Source organism: Falco naumanni, chromosome 17 (assembly GCF_017639655.2).
Source record: "Falco naumanni isolate bFalNau1 chromosome 17, bFalNau1.pat, whole genome shotgun sequence".
In the NCBI taxonomy this organism is placed as follows: Eukaryota; Metazoa; Chordata; class Aves; order Falconiformes; family Falconidae; genus Falco; species Falco naumanni.
The window spans coordinates 7,721,944-7,741,257 of record NC_054070.1 but is presented as its reverse complement, the minus strand read 5'-3'; the positions used below and the strand labels follow the sequence as shown (position 1 = coordinate 7,741,257).

At 50.2% G+C, this 19,314-nt stretch overlaps 1 protein-coding gene across 23 annotated transcripts in view; it reads left to right on the top strand.

Moving 5' to 3' along the window:
* The window catches only part of NFASC (neurofascin), a 58,932-nt gene that overhangs the window by 27,754 nt on the left and 11,864 nt on the right, over nucleotides 1-19,314 (top strand). For 11 of the 23 annotated variants that reach the window (XM_040616637.1, XM_040616634.1, XM_040616641.1 and 8 more), the window contains 6 exons: nucleotides 181-354; nucleotides 2,347-2,361; nucleotides 9,278-9,490; nucleotides 11,783-11,899; nucleotides 13,831-13,986; nucleotides 18,939-19,070. In XM_040616637.1, coding sequence (XP_040472571.1) covers nucleotides 181-354; nucleotides 2,347-2,361; nucleotides 9,278-9,490; nucleotides 11,783-11,899; nucleotides 13,831-13,986; nucleotides 18,939-19,070 — 807 coding nt within the window. The remainder of the gene's footprint in view (nucleotides 1-180; nucleotides 355-2,346; nucleotides 2,362-9,277; nucleotides 9,491-11,782; nucleotides 11,900-13,830; nucleotides 13,987-18,938; nucleotides 19,071-19,314) is intronic. The other 12 variants (XM_040616646.1, XM_040616645.1, XM_040616644.1 and 9 more) reach the window with 3 other exon arrangements.

The window sequence follows — 19,314 nt, the reverse complement described above, 5'->3', positions numbered from 1 at the left end:
TCCCCCCGCCACTAAGTCACCAACCGCCCTCGATGAAGTGTATTGAACAGCAGCTATAGCTCTAAGCACACAGCCCCACACCGACGGCAGGTCGGTCCTGGGGGCAAGGTGCTGAGGCAGATAGCACAGCGTCTTGCTGAAACCAGGCTGAAGCCACCACAACCTGCCTTTCCTCCCCAGTTAACGGATCCAAAACGGGCCGAACCCTGGTAGAGAACTTCTCTCCCAATCAGACAAGGTTCACACTGCAGAGGACAGACCCCATCTCGCGCTATCGCTTCTTCCTGCGCGCACGGACCCAGGTGGGAGAAGGAGAGACCCTGGTGGAGGAGTCACCAGCCTTGCTGAACGAAGGTATGTGAGCAGCAACAGCTTCTGGCTTTGCTGAGGGGTTAGGGGGGGGTGACCGTACACGTATGAGCCAAAAAGCGCAGGTCAGAGACTCAGGTGGGCAACAGAGCCACCGGTACAAGACAGGAACTGGTGCACAGCTAGATAGACTGGCCAGGACCCAATACTGCAGCAGAAATGCTGCATGCAGAGGGGACAGGGGGGACTGTCCTGTGCTCCAGGGGACCATCATGCTGCCCCCCAAGCCATTGGTCTTCCTCACGTGCTCTGGAGCAGGAGGGCACCTTGCTCTCCTCTCGCTCTGACCCTCTGCACTCTCCGAATTATGTGGCTTGAAGGGGATGCTGCAGCTGCATCCTCCAGGCAGTGAACCCCAGACAGGGGCTACGGTGCCACCTCCCTGTCACCCCACAACCAGCAGCTGACCTGACCCCTCCCCAGCAAAGCCCCACCTCCCGGATTCATAATCGGATAAAATGCCCACTGTGAGACATTCATCAAACTAAGTGAAAGTTCAGGAGCCCTGAGGGAACTCGAGGAGACAAAAGCTGGCTCTTTCCTTTCTTTAGCAATTGCTAAAAGACCTATGATTTGGTTAGCGCTCTGATTTAATGGAGTTTTTTGTCTCCTTTCCCCCATCTCCCCCTCCCCAACTAATGGCTCTAAGTAGCAAAAGCAATTCCTGCTGATGACCCATTGGAAATGAAATGCTTCTTGACACCTCTTAGGTGGGCTCCAGCATTGCTAATTTACGTGACAGGATGGGAGATGGGGCTGCATATGTTAGGAGGGAAAAAAAAAACCACTAAGTTACACCCTGGCAAAGGTGAGAGGGGGCACGTCATTGCTTTAAAAAGGAGCTTTGCCGAACCAACTGTTAGAGCACAGGGAGCGGATTGAAGTTGTCGGTGCTGGTAGTCAATAGTTGAGTTGTTTCATGTAAAAAAAAAAAAACAAACATTTGCTTTACTGGGTTTGTTTCTATACACTGGTAACAGCACCTGTTAGCAGAGCCCAGCCAAATAATAGCCGTAACCCACCGCTGTTGTATATTGCTTAACCGCTTTGTATCAGGAGATAGCAGGTACAGCGTGTGCCGGCGTGACAAGGTAAGGTCCCCTGTCCGCAGGGTTGGGGACACGGATGGATGGTGGCACCCAGTGCTCCCCACCTGCCCTGGCTGAAGGGACGAGCTGCTGCTGCTTAGCAAAGAAAAATCAGGGGGAAAAAAAAAAAAAAGGCAGCAAGAAAAAATTAGTATACGGTCTGAAGTGATAGAAATAAGGCAAAGTTTGACGTAAAAACTTGAGACAACAGGACACAGGCGAGTCCTGCTAACGACAGGCGTGTGAGCACGATGTGCAACATTAAATGCTATGAAGGTACCTGCTGTAAGGCTACACGAAAGATGAGTTTGGAATTAAAAAAAAAAAAAAGAAAAAAAAGGCAGATTAAGAGAATTAAACCCATTAATACATTCAGAGGTTGTTTTCTGCTTGCCAGACTCACTCGCCTGAGAAGTTTAAATAAAATACATCTCTCTGATGTTGGGCACCATGGGCTTCAACCCCCACAGGGCAGGACGAGCACTGATGTTAGAATTACACCAGAAAAATTGCGTTCACCAGAAAAAGGTGAAATTTGGAGTGTCAAAACTGGTCCTTGCTGGGATTAGATATCAGCACCTGCTTAAGCACCCTGCTTAACCGCCACCACTGGCATCTCTGCTGCAGAGCTGGTGTGTTTAACTGGTAATCTCCATCTCCACGGAGACATCCCTGCTCTCTGCGAGGGGCTCTGATGCGCAGGAGGGTGACGGGTCGTGGCTAATGCATTTACTCCCTCTCTCTCAAGTCTCTGGTGGTGCTGTGCAAGTGGTCCCCAGTCTCTTGTTGGTGTGTTCTGGTTGTTTTATATATTCCTCTGTTTTCTCTTCCCTTCTCTTCTATGCTCTCTTCGTATTCCCCTCTCTATCCTTGGCGCTGCCCTCTGAAGCCACGCCAACCCCAGGTACCGTACCAGCCGGAGGAGGTAACAGGCATGGGGCAAGGCTCACTCCACTCTGCTCTCTCGCGTGTGCTGGCAATTAAGCATGCACTCCATTAACCCTTTCAATGGGAAGGTGAAGCCTCAGGAGTCTAAATTGGGCATATGGAATGTCGGCGGGTAAAAACGAAGCCCCACAGGCAGAAGGGACAAGGGCAGGCTCCACGGGGGGGGCTGCAGAGAGCAAAATATCTCTGAGCGGCGCTTTACAGCCTCCTAGATGCCTCGGGATCGCCAACCCCACCAAACGCTGTCACTGCCACAGACTGAACAAGCAAAAATAAGAGTGAAGTTGCCCTGTTAAAGAGGTTTTTTAACACCAGGTCTGCACAAAGCCCTCTCCTTTCTTAAGCCCCAACATCCCTGCCCTGCAAAACAGCACGTTTACCAGCCAGCCCTGACTCGGCGGTGCCCATCCTGCACCCCTGCTCTGCCCTATTTAAGCTGCATTTTTACACCCGAGAGGCTGGGCTGCTGCTGCTGGCAACATATAAAATCCCATTTTATACCTGTTCCACAGGTCTGTGCTGCAGCACACGGGCACCACACGCCACGCACCTCCCCACAGTTCTTGTAGGGCTGCCAGGGCTTTCGTACAGGGAGAAGTCTTTTGTTTCCAGGTGCCCATTGAAAGGGTTAAGGACAATGTTTGTGCCACAGCTGTGCATGTCTGCATGCGAGGCTATTGCTGGCTTTGCCCTCGATTGCGTATTCCTACAGCAGCATTGAAGCAAAGAGAAACCTTTTCTTGTAACGGGGGCGGCACCTCTCCCTGCTTTCAAGGGAACCCAAATCCCCAGTTACCCAGCGGCAAAGTCCAAAGCATAAAGCAGAACTTCTGGTTGCCCAAAGGACGCCCACCTCTTACAAAAGCTGCAGCTGTGACTTTCCCCCTCTCCCTGCCTTTGAGCCACGATTTTAGCAGCGGGGCCGGCCCCGGGTCCAAGCTCAGAGGGGGGGGTAGCGGCAGGGTAGGGAGTGCAGCCAGCCCGAACGCACCCTGAATGCTGCGGAAAAGCTTTTGGTCTGGAGCAACAGCACTGGTTTGCCCTGCACCAAGGGCTCTGTAAGAGGTCGTGCTTTGCCTTTGCTGGACACGGCCCCAGGGCTGCCGGGGCTTCCCGAGGAGGAACAGCTTCTTAGAGAAGACTCTTCCCAAGTGATACAAGTGCAGGACCTGCTCTCTGCACCTGTAGGTTTTGCTTTCCTACCTCATAGATGTTTCTCCTCCTTTTATTTCGTTGCAGTGATGTCTCTCCTCCCAATAATTTTGCTTTTTTTCCCCCTTTCCTTTCTGATTAGATGCCAATCTTTTTCTTACTGTATTTTTCTCTACCAAAAAGAAGAAAAAGGGGGTAACAGATTGGTCTGCTTTGGGCGGTGGGACACTGAAAACAAATGTAACCTTTTGGCTTAGGGGATCTCTATCCTCCGAGTCTGGGAAGGCTGTTTTGCTGCTACAGCTTGTACTTCAGCCAGGGCTTAGCTTATCCACAAGAATCCAGATTTTCTTTGTGGATCAGGATCAACTTCTAAAGTACTTTTCTACTTGCGGTGGATATTGCTGAACTTTGAAAACACAACGCCATCTCTTTAGCCTTCCAGCGTCATATCATTTCAGGCATGATTTCTTATACTACTGGAAGCTAGATGAATTATTTGCCATTTAAAGGATAATTCTGCAAAAACAGAGCCCGCTGGTGTCCCCCACCTCTGTTTTTTACCTTCTGCTAGGAGAAACAGTAAAGAGAAACGGTATGCCAGAGCTGAAAGAAGTCTGAAAGTCAGTAAGTGGAGCAGTAGGTTGCTCAGCGCTAACTCAGGCGCACTCAGCCTCCTCATCGTGCGAGGCTTCAGCCGGAGAAATCAAGGCAGTGGGAGCCCTACCAAGATCCAGCACAAATCTTCGTCTTGCTCTTGAGCTGGATGTCATTTCTCGTTAGGGCATGGGGCGGGGGCGGGAGCTGTTACACAACTCGAGCGGTTTTTGTCCCGAGAGGCTGTTTCTCTTCCCGACAAGTACGGGGTTCCATTGAAATACTGCTTGACCTTTCTCGGTAGATTCATCTCCACTTAATGACCTAGATTTTGTAGATTTTTATGGATTCACAGTGAAAGTTGCCTTAAATTGCAGTAAAACGCTCTTTGCTGGGGGCTGCTGGCACAAAAAAAAAAAAAAAAAAGAAAAAGTCTTTTTTTTTCAGGGTAACCTGACATATACAGGGTCATAGCTGTTTTGTATGTGTGTGAGAAACTGGACCAGCTTGATGAAATCAAAGTGAAATGCAGGGACTTTTACTTAAGAAAGGCTTTACCTTTCCTAAGCCAGACCTGGACAAAGGGAGAGGTGATACAGGAAGAGAGGACATCTAAAAAGGGCTCTCATTTATGCTATGAATGAGAAAAAAAAAGCAAACACAGATCCTATACTACCCTTGTGTATGGAAAAACTTCTTCAGAGACCATAAAGAGTATTGGTCTTAGGCTTTAAGGAAAAAACACTGACTTTTCTCTGTTCCCTTCTTGTGTCTCCATAATTAGGAAGCGGAGGAGAAAGATCCTATTGTTCGTTTTAGAAACAGACAGCAGGGAGAACTGCTGACCCCTCTCTTTTAGCGGTTGCTCAATCGCTCCTTTCTATTCTTGAATTTCTTACAGCTATCATCAGATTTGGAACACTTTATGGTAAAGCCATTACAATTTCCTTCTGTTGTTAAAATCTGGGAGAGGGTGAGAAGAAAAAGAACCACCCAAATCTCTGAAAACGTATTTTGGCTAATCATCAAAATTCATGAAAAATTAATCAAATTTCTCCAAGCCTAATTATTTTGCAGACACACCCAAGGGAAAGCTGTTACTACAGCCCAACAACACATTAAAAGCATCTTTAAATAATTAAAGATGCAGTATGGATGCGTATTGTTTCCTGTATTTTGCAAAAAACCCATGCAATTAACCCCTGAGCGGTGACACTACTCGGAGCAGGACTTGAGTCCCTCTCTTAAGAGGCTCCCTCTTTAAATATCCCCCTTTTGCTTTTATGATTCTTCCTCTCAGGTTGTTTTTTTTTTGTCTAATCTGAGCCTCACACACTTTTTTGCATAAGGTTTGGCCTCTTTTTTTTTTTTTTTTTTTTTTTTTTACTGGTCCATTCACAGTCCTAGGAGCCAAGCTGCAGCAAAGAGCACGGCTGTCCTGCTGCAAGCATCTCTCGTTACTTAAGTCTATTAATTGCTACAGGCAGACCGCTGCATCGCCTGTCCATTATAACAGCCCATCTCCTCCCCACTGTGCCCCTCGGTCTCCATTACCTGAAAGGGTAATGCATCTTGCAGACAGAAAAAGCAATTTGCCTCGCAAAGATGGGGCCTGTTAATGAGCTGGATGGTCCTTTAGATGTTTCCAGGAAGATGGGCTAGGCTAGGGTGGGAGCAAGAGAATGGGAATCACTGGTGCTGGCTTTTCCTCTGGGTTTCCTGGGCGTACTGGAGCAATTTCAAGCCTTCTTGGAACACGGGTTTGCAGGCTGCTGCTCTGCCCTGAATTTGGGAAGGCGGCAGCCCCCTCCTGCTTTCAGAGGGGGGAAATTTTTTTCCCCATCACACAAACGCCAGATGCTCAGCCCTGTCCCTAAACTGGAGGCAACTGCTGCCAAAGCCCTTAAGCAAAGCTCAACGCAGAAAATAAATCCAGCTACTCCGCAAAGCTCAGAAATGTTATACCAGAGAGAGTATTGCAACCACGTTTTTAGAAGGATGTGTGTGATTTCTAGATTTTCAAAAGGAGCAGTGGCACCCCCCCTGTCCCCCCCTTTTGCAGCCAGGAGGAGTGATCTGTCACTCCTTAATTAGCCCTGAGGCAGTGGGCAGTGAGCAGGGGACCCCCGGGGACCCCCAGGATGGGCCATGGCCCCACGCAGGCTGCCCCCTGCCACCCCCCCAGTGGGGTGCCCTCTTCTTTGGGGGATGCCGGAGCGCTCTGATCTCTGTCAAAGACCGCCTTTATCTCCCCCCTGACAGAAATCAGCTCTCATTAGGGGATGGATTTCAAAGCCTAGAGAATGACCCTTATCTTCTTTCCCCCAAATCTCCCAGCTGAGCTTTTCTCCCGCATACATTTCATATTTATACACAAATGAGGCTGCAGCTTTGAATCCCGGGGCAGCTTAGGACTAAATCTGCCCATGGCTGCGGGAGCCCTGGCCGGCCGCGGTGCTGCCTTCCCACCACCCGCTCCCACCCTACGGCACGGTGCTGCCCATCAGTGCTCTCCCCATCCTCCCCCCTCTGAACCACTGCTTTCCAGACTCGCCCAGTCCCATTTTACACCTGTTCCTAGGCCTGCCAGGATCATTTTTACCCGACACCCCTTCCTCGATCTCATGCAGAAACCCGCTCAGGAGCGAGCCGTGTTACCCCGACGCAATGATAGCTCCACTCTCGGGGTTGGCTTCCACTAGAGCTAGGGTGGTGTGGGCAAATCCTGCCTGGCGCTGCTGTTGGCCAGAGCTGAGCAGCACGGCTCAGCCCCGTGCTGAATTGCTACAGTCAGTGCAGCATCCAGGAGGGTCTTGGCACTGCTGCTTCACCTGCGTGCATGCGTATCTGCATGTAATACATAAAGACCATACTCTACATGAGGGATAGCAAAGCTTTGACTTATCGCAGATAATCTCTTCGTATTTAGGGTCTAGAGAAGCATTACAGCTGAATCTCTCCTTCTGCTCAAGCCATTACAGTAGTGCTAGGTGATGCAGACAGTCCTCGATGGTGCTGTGCGGGAGAGGCACGATGCAGAGACATCTATCAGGCCTGGGAGCTGGGGGGTCGTACTAGGTTTTCCACCAGCTCCTGCCTTTCAGCAAGATCCTTTGTGCCTTGTTGGGTCCTGTTTTCCTTAGAAAGGAGCCAGGGATTCACAGGGAAAATGCTGAGAGTGCATTAGCTAATAACTAGTGTCTGCGGCACCGTTTGGTTGTGCACATCGCAAACCCGTGGAGGAGCTGCAGCTTAATCGGGTTAATGGTGACATTAACCCAGTGACACTAATCTCTTAACCTTCCAAAAAACCACTATGAATCAGCAAAGATGGGTGTAAATACATCTCAACCCAAGAAAGGCTTTTCTCATTTATAGCCTTAGGACACAGCAAAGCCCTTGATCGGTAACCGGGTGAAAGAAACGCCAAACAGCAAAACGCCCAACGCCCCCATCGCCGTGGCTGGGCCAGGTCGGATAGGGCTTTGCCAGCTACAAACACCCGAGGACAAAGCCGTGCCACTCCCCACTCAGCCTGGCTCCCTCCCCCGTCCTCAGTATCTCCCACCCGTGGCCGGACACCCCCGCTCGCCCCTCGGCTGGTGACGGGCTGTGCGAGGCGGGTGCTGTGTTTGGGTGGCTGCACTGCTGTGGCTGCACTGCTGCATGAGGCTGGCTGCGATGCTGCGTTGGTGCCGCCGCGGAGAGAACGGGCTGCTCTCTGGGCACACACTGGGGTGGGCTGGTGTTTTCTGGGCACACGTTGGGGTGGGCTGGTGTTTTCGGGATGTGCCGGTAACTGTGGTTTTGTTGCAGCTGCGGTTGGTAGGGAGATGGACTGAGTGACCTACTGCTCTTCTCTGCTTTTGGACCTCTGGGAGGGTTGAGGGTTTGGGGGTTGGTCCTCCTCAGGGATGGACTTGGTGAAAAAGAAAGCCCTGGCTTCGTTCTGGGACACCTTTTAAAGTGCTTTCCTAGAGCTATTCTGGTTTGTGGGTCATATTTAAAATAGTTGGTTTCACTTGCCTAACGGGGGGATTTGTAATCCCCTGACCTACAGTGAGAGCAAGTAAATATAATTTAACGCAAGCACCGCAGGGTAAATCTCTGGTCATTTACCTGAGGCAGTTTAAGCAGCATTTCAGCTGCGTTTTCTGCTGGCAGGTTTTCAGGCCCAAGCCAACACACTCCCCGCTTTAGTGGTGTTCAGGACCCCCTCAAACCACACTGCGGGGGGCTGTGTAACGGGCACATTGACCCTTTTGCTCTGGAAACACAGCACAGGTGAGACGTGGACGGGGCTATTTAGAAAACAAATTGCTCAGACATCCCCCCTGGACAGCTTGGGATGTACTAACCCCTTCGTCCTAATTGGAATGTAAATTGTGAGGGGCAGCGATGGCAAAGCACCATCCATCACATACCGATGAGCTAAAATCCAGGATGATGCTAAAGCTGCTCCATCACCAGACTCAGTACCAGAATTAGTGCGGAGATGAGCCAGGGAGGAAGCAGCTGAGAAGCTGCGAGCTGAACTGGCAGCTCGAAAAGGCTGGAGGTTTAGCCCAGGGGCTGCTGAATTCATGTCGTTGTGGCTTGCCGGGCACACTACAAATGGGATTATGACGTTCTCTTAAGAGATAAATCCTGTTTCTTATTTCAGGGAGCCCTGAGTGCTCTCAGCGCAGCTCTCCACAGGGGGACAATGGGGGAGGACCCCCCAAACCCCCCTCGCTTGCCTCCGTCCATGCCCTCCATGCGATTTAAGCCCAGGGTGGCGGGGGGGCACCGGCGGCGGAGCAAAGAGAAGCAGGTCATTCGGCCCTGGGAAAGGGACCAAACCGCGGGCGCAGGCGGGGGGGTGCACAGGAGCAGCCCCCCGCTTGCTGCCCCCTCTGCATCCCCAGCATCACTCCGTGCCCCTCGGCCGGGCGCGTGGCCATCCCCGCATGGGGACGGGAAAAGCCTCGTGTTTCCCAGTGCTGTTTGCTGCTTCCCTCCGCGGTCCCCCCGCTCTGTGCTGTGCTGCTCTGCCTTCTCGTGTGCCTGCACGTCGGGGATGGCGAGTGCAAGCCCCGAGGAGACACCACCTCATCTAAAAAGCCAGTGTTTCCCTCTCCCAGCTGCAACTGGGCCACCTCCAACTACAGTCGGTCTAACCAGTACTACAACAACCCCAACTACCACCACCGACACAACTACCACAACTACCGACACAACTACCACCACCACAACTACCACCACCACTACAGCCGCCACTACTCTACCCGCCACCACCGTCGCCACCACAGCAGCTACAGAGAGGGCTCCGGCAGCCACCACAAAGCAGGAGTTGGGTACTGCGCTTTCCTTTTCCTCTAACCCCTCTAACCCTACTAGGACCTTCCCCGCATCTTGCTCAGAGCCAGGATTAATAACAGGCACAGGCAAAATTTAAAGAGATCCCAACACTCTGGGAATGGCTTTGCGAGGAGCTGGAGGTGGCACAGGCTCAGGAATCGAGGTGCACAAGCGGCTCCCTGGCAATGTGGGGGTCTCTGTGCCACCCTCCTGGTGTCAGGCTCGGGGATAACGCAGCCCTCCCTGGGGTGTCGTGATGCTGAATTAGCATCAGTGTTTGGGAAGGAGGTGGAAGACCCTATAAAAGCCCTCAGAAGTATTCTTTTGCCTCTTACTGCCAGTAAAAAGGGGTTCTGTTACTATTATAGAAGAATGTCACTTCAAATTTAGCACATCAACCGGTAGCTAAGAGACCTGTCATCATTTATACAAGTCTTTTGGTTTACGCTGCTGCTCTTTGCGATGTAACCTAGCCAGAGCCCACAGGAGAGCCAGGGAAGCGTTTAACTTACAACACGCAGGTGTGGGCCAGGTATTTATCAGGTCAAGACAAACTTTTCCTGCAATCAGCTAGAAATGGGATGATCAAACTCCGTGTTGGTAGAGGCACATTCTCTACTGTATGTGTTCCACTGAGAGATACGGAGAGACGTATCTCGCCGAGCCTTGTTTTTAAGAAGTGCTATAATGGTATTTACAGTTAATAAATAATTTTAGGGACTTATATTCAGGTTATTCAGAAATAAGTTGAGCTAGCAGCAAAAGGGAATGCAATCAAAAGAATTGAGTTGCATAGCCGGATAGGATACACGCAAAAACGCAAGTGCAAAAGCTGCAGAAGCCTTTGTTAGCTCTTCATAAAGAGGGAAAGCCGATAGTAACAATGAATGTCAAAGGGGACACTCATTTAACTCTAGGAATCTGATTAAAGCAGTCCGGGCACCTTTCTTTATATCCTTACATAAGGTTAGCTCAGGATGGTTAAAAAAAACCTACCAAAATCATATGCTGGGAGGACCCGCCTCCACCCGATACTCTTGCAGTGAAATAGATTTGCGAATCAGCAGCACATTTTGCTTATTCAAGATGCACTAATTTGCTTATTCAAGATACAGGCCTAAACTAAGAAATGCAAATTTGTGCTCCAGCTCGGGACACCACCGCCCTCCCCAGCCAGAGGAGCCTTACACGGTGCTGAGCTGCTAATGGCAAGTCAAGGGAAAGGAAACAGGGAACGGCGCTGCCAGAACAAAACCAGCTTACAAACTGGTGCAAGGGATGCAGGTCGCTGAACGGGAGGTCTTAGTAACGAAGCAAGATCGCTACCGCAACACAGTCACTACAAAGTGACCTCGTGGGGAAAAAGTTGCTGCTGGCAAATAGGCAATTCAGTGGCCAGGCACACGCTGCCACGGAGCAGGGAGGAAAAGAGGAGCTGCCAGAGGAACCGCACGTGTCCCAAACCAGCCTGGGGACACGAGGGATGAGCCCTAATGCGGGCAGACAGGGCAACCGTGTGGCAGCGCAGGTGGCATTTGTTAGAGGGATTCTAGGTCACGTCCCCGACCCCGCAGTGTCAGGTCCTTGCAATTTCCTTTAGGAAAAGGTCACGGAGCTGGCCTCATCCCAGGGACTGCAGTTATTTGTCTGTATTTTGTCAAACCAAATCCCGAGCTACACCTTGAAGTAAATAACAGTAAGGATAAACCCAAGGTGTAACTCACCCGACATCACTTAAATACACACTAAACTAGTGGATTAGCTCTACTTCACCAGAAATGAAGTTCATCCGCTCTCCAAAGCAACGTCGACAATCCTTAACTTCAAAATCAGAAACGAGTGACTTCATTGCCCCACTGGCTGTCTCTAGACCCAGTAACGTGACAATATTCTCCCCCACTCTTTCCTTCTCGGCTGTGGCAGTGAGTTCGTGCACACTCACGCACGTGTCCCCCGCGTGCGTTTGGGCACGAGTTTAGTCAGATTTCCCTGCTGACCGAAATCCTCAGGGATGTGCCACAGAAGTCTTCAGACTCCAAAGATAAGCTGAGTGCAGTTGGACTTAAACCACCCATACGCAACGAGCTTCTGCTGCTGAACCTCCCCCAAAAGTTTCAGGTTAAGGATCTTGAAAAGAACAAATACGTCCTGTAGGCACGCTTGTAGGTGAAGCTCAAAGCATTAACTTCAGGAATGATTTTGTAGGGTTTTACCGACACCAGATGCTAGATGGGGTCTCATTCGCGTATAATCCAAAATACTAACTCCTGTTCTAACCTGTCCACCAGCCACCAATGGATCGTCCATATGGGACATAAGAGCTATGGCTAATAGTAACTGGGCAAACATCACCTGGAGCCACAATTACTCTGCAGGAACTGACTTTGTGGTTAAGTATATCACCAGTAAGCATCAGATCGCGTGGGGACTCTACAGGGTGGTGACGCCATTAGAGATCCTGCCAGCTCCAACGGTTATAACCTATTAGTCAGTCTTAATTACTTACTGTGTGTGGAATGATGCTCTGTGGCCGTGGGGGGGATGGGAGAGGGGAAAAGGTCATGGTTGTGGCTGTTGAGTGTGCACCAGAGCTAACACTGGTGACCGACAAGTGATCTTGCATCGACTGCCGTAAGATGTTTATGAAACATAGATGAGCAAGGCTGTTCATTGAGCTGGGCTGCACATGGTCACAACCTAAAGAGCCTTAAATATATAAATATATATATATATATATATATGAAAATACGAAAGGGGACAAAACTTTAAGGGGAAACCAAATGGTATCTACCTAAATTGGAGACCAATTTTAATCACCTTTGAAGGTGAGCTTTCTTGAACCTGGAGTTGGCAGAATCATCTATGATCCCAAACCTCCTGTCGTATCAGATATCATTGTCTCTTAATATTGTAAGGCTAAGTACTTAAGTCTGGAAACTCAAAGCCAGCATCTCTGGTTTTAGTACTCGTTTAGAAAGATGTTTACGTGTTGTTGGTTGGTTGGTTGGGTTTTGTTGTTTTTTTTATAGATAGGCAGTGATGACTACTGCTTATCTCTGACTTTATTTCCCAGCCATTTCAGCCCTCATATCATCTGGTACGCCAGCCTTAAATCGGCATTTAAAATAAACCAGCTAGGTGCAATTATTGACAGCAAACCACTTTTAGTCATTTACAACATTGCTTAAGAGATGACCTTGATTTCTTCTTGAAACAATTTCTAATGTGCAGCCGGTACCTGGTCTTGCTCCGTAGGCAGCTGCGCTGCGCTCAGCCTTCCCTTTTCTAACCAGTTTCCATAATTCAGGATATGCACCAGCTTTCCAAGCCCTAAATGCCAAGTATTTCAGCTCCCAACCCACCCCCTGCCAGCCTTGGTTTTCCCCATCACCAGGAAGCACAAAGCGCAGGCGATGCCCTTCCAGAGCCCACGTGCTGAGTCTGCGCTCGGGATGGGCTGCAGCAGCACCATGGGATACCCTTCCCAGGATCGGGCCAGGAAGGAGGAAATCTCCGAGATTTCAGCCCTTCCCAAACAGCCACAGCTCTCCTCCCTTTCTGGTGGCATCTGAAGCAAACGGCACGCTTTTGGCCCCAAACCCACACTTCTCCTTGCCCGCAGCACTGCTGAACTGGGAGGTGCACACCTCCAGCACCACAAATCAAAGCCCTGCTGCAGGCTTGCTTCGAATTTGATGGTTTAATGCTCAGCATTAAGCTCATCAGCCAACGATTCCCGGCACAGCGCAAAGACAAGGTCATCCTCGGATAGAGCCTGGCAGCAACCAGCCTGCGAGCATCCCTCCTTGAGCTGAAGGGTTAAACTCTCCCCCCCCAAAAGCAGAATCGCGAGCAGGTTGCAACATCCAGCTCATTCAAAGCCTCCTTAAGCCACCAGCAAAACCAGTGCACAGGTACCACTCCCGAAAGCACAAGAATTGGCTCCTTTCTTGAGTCCTTAGCACCTTCATCCAGCTGAGCGGGACCAGGCAGATTTCACAGCTTTTGTGGGAAATACTCAAATATCCAGAGGCTGGGCAGATAAAGGACCTATCCAGTCTATAAAAGTAGGGAGAGATCTGAATAGCTACCAGTATTTTTTTCCAGCATGGCAAGCAGGGATGCAGCAAACCCCCCCAGCATATTCCTGCATCGCTGATTTTCTTCTATTCTCAGTGAGAAATAATCACAAAGCCGTTAATAGCTCCTTGACCATCAGGCTGTATTATTTCTGCTCAGCAGCTAGGGATAGCGTAATGCATTGCCTGCAGTGTCAACACGGTAATCTCTCCGAGCCTCCTGCGGCTGGGTTTGATGTGCGGTTTCTGTTTCTCAGGTAACAAGACAGAGAAATCTATCCCTGTTAAAGCTCAGACCCCTTCCTCTGTGCAGCTGGCGAATCTGACGCCGGGAATGATGTACAAGCTGTGGGTGTTCCCCATATGGTCTAGCCCCAGTGAACACTCGTACATAACCTTTACCACCAGCTCAGGTGAGATGGGCTTCAGCCCCGCCGCGGGGTGCGTTTCCGAGGCATGTCCCATCCATCACCGCCGACGGCATTCGCGTGGTGGTGGGAGGTGGTGTGACCATGAGTGCATGGAACTACCCTCATCCACCCCCCCGGCAGCCCCTCCATCTCTGCCCTGACGAAAGAGCCACCCTCAGCATCGCCGGGAGGTCGCTCCACATTGCAGGGAGGAGGAGAGCCCCGGGAGGGGATGGGGGTCCCTTGGAAGGAAAGGGTCTTGAAGGAGGGTGGAGAGAACATTCTTACGTTGTCATGCGGCTCTGCTTGAAGCCCTGCCACTGCGTGTTTGCACTTCCACACGCGTGTTGCTACTCGTGGTGGCGGTGGTTGCTTTGGCCCCGGAGAGCGTGCACGCTGCTGGCCCCAGGTCATGACAGAGGGGCAGGCGGGGATGTACTGGTGATGGGATGCAGGCGAGGGGCAGGACTGGGATGGGGAACGTGGTGTTTGCAGAAGACCTCGGTCAGAGCTGCATGTGGCACATGCTAGGGCTTTCCATCCTCCAGGTACGTTCCCTCTGGCAACTGTGCAATTAATTGCATGAGCAATTTTCCAGGCTTAGCACCTGAGTGATTTTTACAGCTTTCTAATCATGGGCTTCCCACACTGCCCACCAAATGCCAGAGAAATACCCTGACTGACTTCCATAGGTATTGAATCAGGCTTTATGCATTTATAGAACTTCACTGTTCACATTTGATGACTTCCAGTAACTCAAACCAGCCGTAATTTCCTTTGTATTCACCCGGGGGTTTTGCCGTAGGAATCTGCGCACACCACCTGTCAAAGCGTGGGTCTAAACACTTAGCTGAAAAACCAAGGAGCGAGCAACACCGGAGCGACCCACACTGACAGATGTAGTACGTAGAGGCTGTGATTTTCAAAAATTAAAATTATTTTGCTCAGATCCAGCCATGTAATGGAAAGCTCAAGCACTTACCAGTCTCTTTGCTGGGAAATGCAAAAAAGAAAATGTAACGCAGAGCAAGGGAGTTCTGCAGGGGGAGGTGGGGAGCAGCAGCAGCACACACACACACACACACCCTGCCCCCATCTTATTTGGTGTCCAAAAATCTGGTAAGGCATAACACTGCCAAGTAATTCTCTGATGTGCTAAGATGACGCGGGGTTAGATGGCAACCGCTGGTATTTCGACATGTCTAATGCTGCCCAGCACCGAGAAATACCCAGCGAGCGCTGACCTTGGCTCTGTCCTGCCTCTGCCCCACGCCGAGGTCTGACGTGCCTCCTCCTCAGCCTGCTCCATCACCCTGTGATGTGGTCAAACTCCCGGCACAGCAGCCCCCGGCACACGCCTGCCTTTGCAGAGAGCCGTGTTTTCAGAAATGATTTATTTTTCACTGGGTTTTCCCCCATCGCTCCGCCACTGCACACGCCGGCCGGCACGGCTGCCTGGCCTGGGGAGTTTTCACAGCTTTGCTTCGGCAGGACGTGGCTCGCAGACACGCAAACTGTCTGCAGGTTTCCAGTCCCTGGGCTCCCAGCCTGCTCCTACATTGCAGGGGCTGATTCTGACCCCAGACAGTAAGAGCTGATTTTTCAACTCAGACTGTCTCCAGAACAGCTCCAGCCGCAACGTTGCACCCCCAATTTTATTTCTGCTTCTGGACCCTCCCCTGACTCAGAAATCACCGCCAGCTCCACGGCCGCCACCCCATACCATGCAACGTGTCTTTCAGGATAATTATTTCCCAACGCGGACCCGCCTCTTTTCTTTTCTCGCCTGCTTTTCATGCCCTTTGGGATCTGGGGGGAGAGGGGGCAGCCCCCTGCACAACGGACAGCACGGGGCAGGGAATCGTTAGAAAGCGGGGCTGGGGAGGGGAGGAAGCAAAATCCTTGGCTGATTGATGCTGGCAGTCTCGGCATATCTATTTTTTTGTAATTAAGGGGTTCCTACTGATATTATCATGGAGAGTAAAGGATGGGGCCACCTCTGTCCCTGTGATAGAGGATGATTGGTGACCTGAGCCCTATCGCTGTAGGATGCACGGAGCTATCGCCATCCCTGCATGCATGAACGCTGCAGACCCATTTATTTGCTGGCTGGATACTGCTGGCACAAGTGTTTGGCCCCCGCTGACAATCATATGCCATCAGGAATGCTTTTGACAAAAAAAGCACTGTTCTGGGTTTGTTGGGGGGGTTTTTTGTTTGTTGGGGTTTTTTTTTGTTTGTTGGTTTGGGTTTTTTTTGGTGGGTTTTTTTTTTTTTGTGGGTTTTGTTTTTTTAATGTTTTGCAAATAGCTGTTCTAAAGGTTTCTTCCATTTGAGGGTAGATAAAGAAGTAGTCCACCCGCACTGTGGTTGTAGGACATCGCCCTCCAACTTTGCTTCCGACAGCTCAATAACCCAACAGAGTTCCTTCCAGTAGTAAACACCACCCTGAAACCACAAACATAGTCTAATACAAAGAGATCTTCTAAATTTAAAAAAAAAAAAAAAAAAAGAAAAATTCCCCAGCCTGTACAAACACTGGTTTTGTTTGAAACCTGTCTGTTTCATGAAGAAGCTCATGCAAGGCTGGAGCCAGTGAGACTTTAGCAACCCAGCAGTCTGCCTTACAAAGAAAGAAAAACAAAATTCTGTTGGTGGAACAGGGTCAGCTTTGTTATTGGCATATAAACTACAACTGTTAGGTAATGTGTTTTCTGCCACAAGATTATCATTAATTTAAAATTAAAAAAAAAAGTCACTGCAGTTGCACTTCAAATCAATACCTGTTCGATTACACAGCTGCTTTCTGCTGTTTCCCCTTGACGTTGGCCTTACATTAAAGCAAATCAAAACATCCTCTCTGACAGCCATGTACTTAATCTTCTCTCTCTCAATGCTGCAATGACAGTCACTCGTTTACTCTAAATACCAGATTGCTGTGACTATAATTTTGTCGTCATGTGTTGCTTTTTTGGGAAGGATGGCAATTATACCTCTACTTTGGCGATAGGCAGTGCCACGATCCTACTGCAAGATCCCCTGGTGACTTGGTACTCAGACCCTTCCCTCCCTGTAAAACTCAGCCCTGACTCGTGCGGTGGCACAAACCCACCTCGCAGGCGGCTCTGGCGTTTCGTCCTTCAAAGACCTCCTTATTTACCCCTTAGCGCTGGTTTCTGCAGAAACCTCATCCCATCAGGACTGCCAATACAACCTTTTTCCATTTCCAAGCTGTCCAGTAAAGCTTTCTTCCCCTTTTCCTCCCCAAGCACTCAGCTAATTGAATCCCGTTCTCAGCTCCTCTTGTTATAATCTCATTCTCTCCATTATAGTAAGTGCGCGTCTTTGAGGACTACGTAGCTCAGGTTGCGTTAAAGGTAAATATTAAATCCGGCAGCATTAGAGGGAAAAGCAGCAGAAGGGAGCCACGGCACCATTAGGCAGCTTCTTCCACCCGGCTTCCCCAGGAGCTCGGTGCCTCTCCCAAACCCAGAGCATCCAGGGAGCAACGTAACTCCCGTAGCAAACGGTACCCTGTCTTGTCGTTCTCTTTTACCTGACTTTCCTTATCAGGGTTTGGCTGCAATTACCTACTGACAACGTGGCTTAGATTCCATCCTAAGGAAAGCACCTCTTCTCTTGGGTTCAGTTTTGATGGAATAAGTGCGCGCTTGCAGCCCTGAAATGGTGTGGGTTAGGAAAGTTTACCAATTCAATCCATTTTTAAAAGTTGTTGCCTCTCTTTTATGCTTTCTTTGTAAGCACCACCTTGGGTTTCGGCACATGGGCAACACAAAAAGATGCTCGTTGCACTGTGCTGCCCATCTCAGGCAAACCCCTGCTAAATCCCAGTTCCATCCCATCCAGCCCAGATCTCCCACGCTCCTGCCAGGAATACCTCTCTCTGTTTGTACTGCAGTCTGGTTAAATTTAGCCCCCCTGCTGCGCTGAAGGTTATTTTCTCCTCTGCTCTGTCTTGCTGAATACGAAGTGCATGTCAATGAGAGCCAGAAAATGGCAGCTTGTTGCTATTTATAGGACACATATTTGTCTGTCTGACCGTGTATGGGAGCTGCAAACAAGTCAGAGTACGTGAGGGAGGACACGGCCGTTAGGAGCCAGAGGGGGACCAAGGCACCTCCTTGCTCGGTATTAATCACATCGATACTCAACAGCCCTGCGAGGGTGCTGGAGCAGTGGTACAAAGAGCTTAACCCAGGAGAAAAGAGTCAGACCACCTCTCAGCTACCTGGGACCCACTCCTCAAAGAGCTGTTCCCAGTGCTGCGTCCCTCCTTGTGTGTTGGCCAAGTCTTGGTGGGCTTCCACAAGTCCCCTCTCAGCCCTGGAGACCCCCTACAGCCAGCCAAAGGCGGCAGGACCCTGGCGGTGGTGGCAGCAGAGCCACTGCCCATCGCCTCTGCGGCTTGGGCAAGGCTGCCTCGCAGGATTTGGGATTTTCCCAGCTCCCGGCTGCTAATGAGCCCTTCAGGGCTCAGCAACCCTCTGGATCTAGTGGTGCCGCTCAGCCTCACCAGCCACCAGGGGCTGGATCTGCTTGGACACGTTTCTTTCAGACCTTCTCGCTTCCAGGGCAGTTTTCAGACACAGTAAAATGAAAGATCAAATCTGTTACCCAGCTTCTTTTGCCATTATTTGCAACGCAGCCTTCTCACTGGTCTGTGCTAGGTTTTACTTTCTGTTGTGACCCTTCGCTGTCTGTAGCTCCTGCTAAAACGTTGAGTTGACCTACCACCACAGAAGAAAACCAAAAAAAAAAAGCAAAAGCCACAGATCCCTGTGCTACAGTCTCAGATAACCTGGTCAGTACACACAGACACACAAATGCAGCGCTAACGATGATTTTTAAGCCGGTGGACTGTGTCTTACTATTCACCTGCTTTCTCCCTGTGATCTGCCCCTTATAGCTCTTTTTGCTTTCCATTTCCCTCCCAGCTTATACCAAGAACCACGTGGACATCGCAACACAGGGCTGGTTCATCGGGCTGATGTGTGCCATAGCTCTCCTGGTCCTTATTCTCTTGATCGTCTGCTTCATCAAGAGGAGCAGAGGCGGGAAATACCCAGGTAAGAGCATTGCATGGCAATTATTTGTGTTCATGGTTTAAACATCCCCAGGCTTCTGGGGATTAATCAAATCGTATTGCTCTCAGATAGATGCTTCTGATTACAAAGGCTCTTCTTTCTCTGCAGTGGGAACGCTATTATTAGTGGGAAGCGTTTCAGTTAATTAAAGGTCAGGTGAGAGCTCTGTGCTGTGCAGACTTTTGGCTGCAGAGCTGGACACTCCTGCTGTGCGTGACCCAACCTC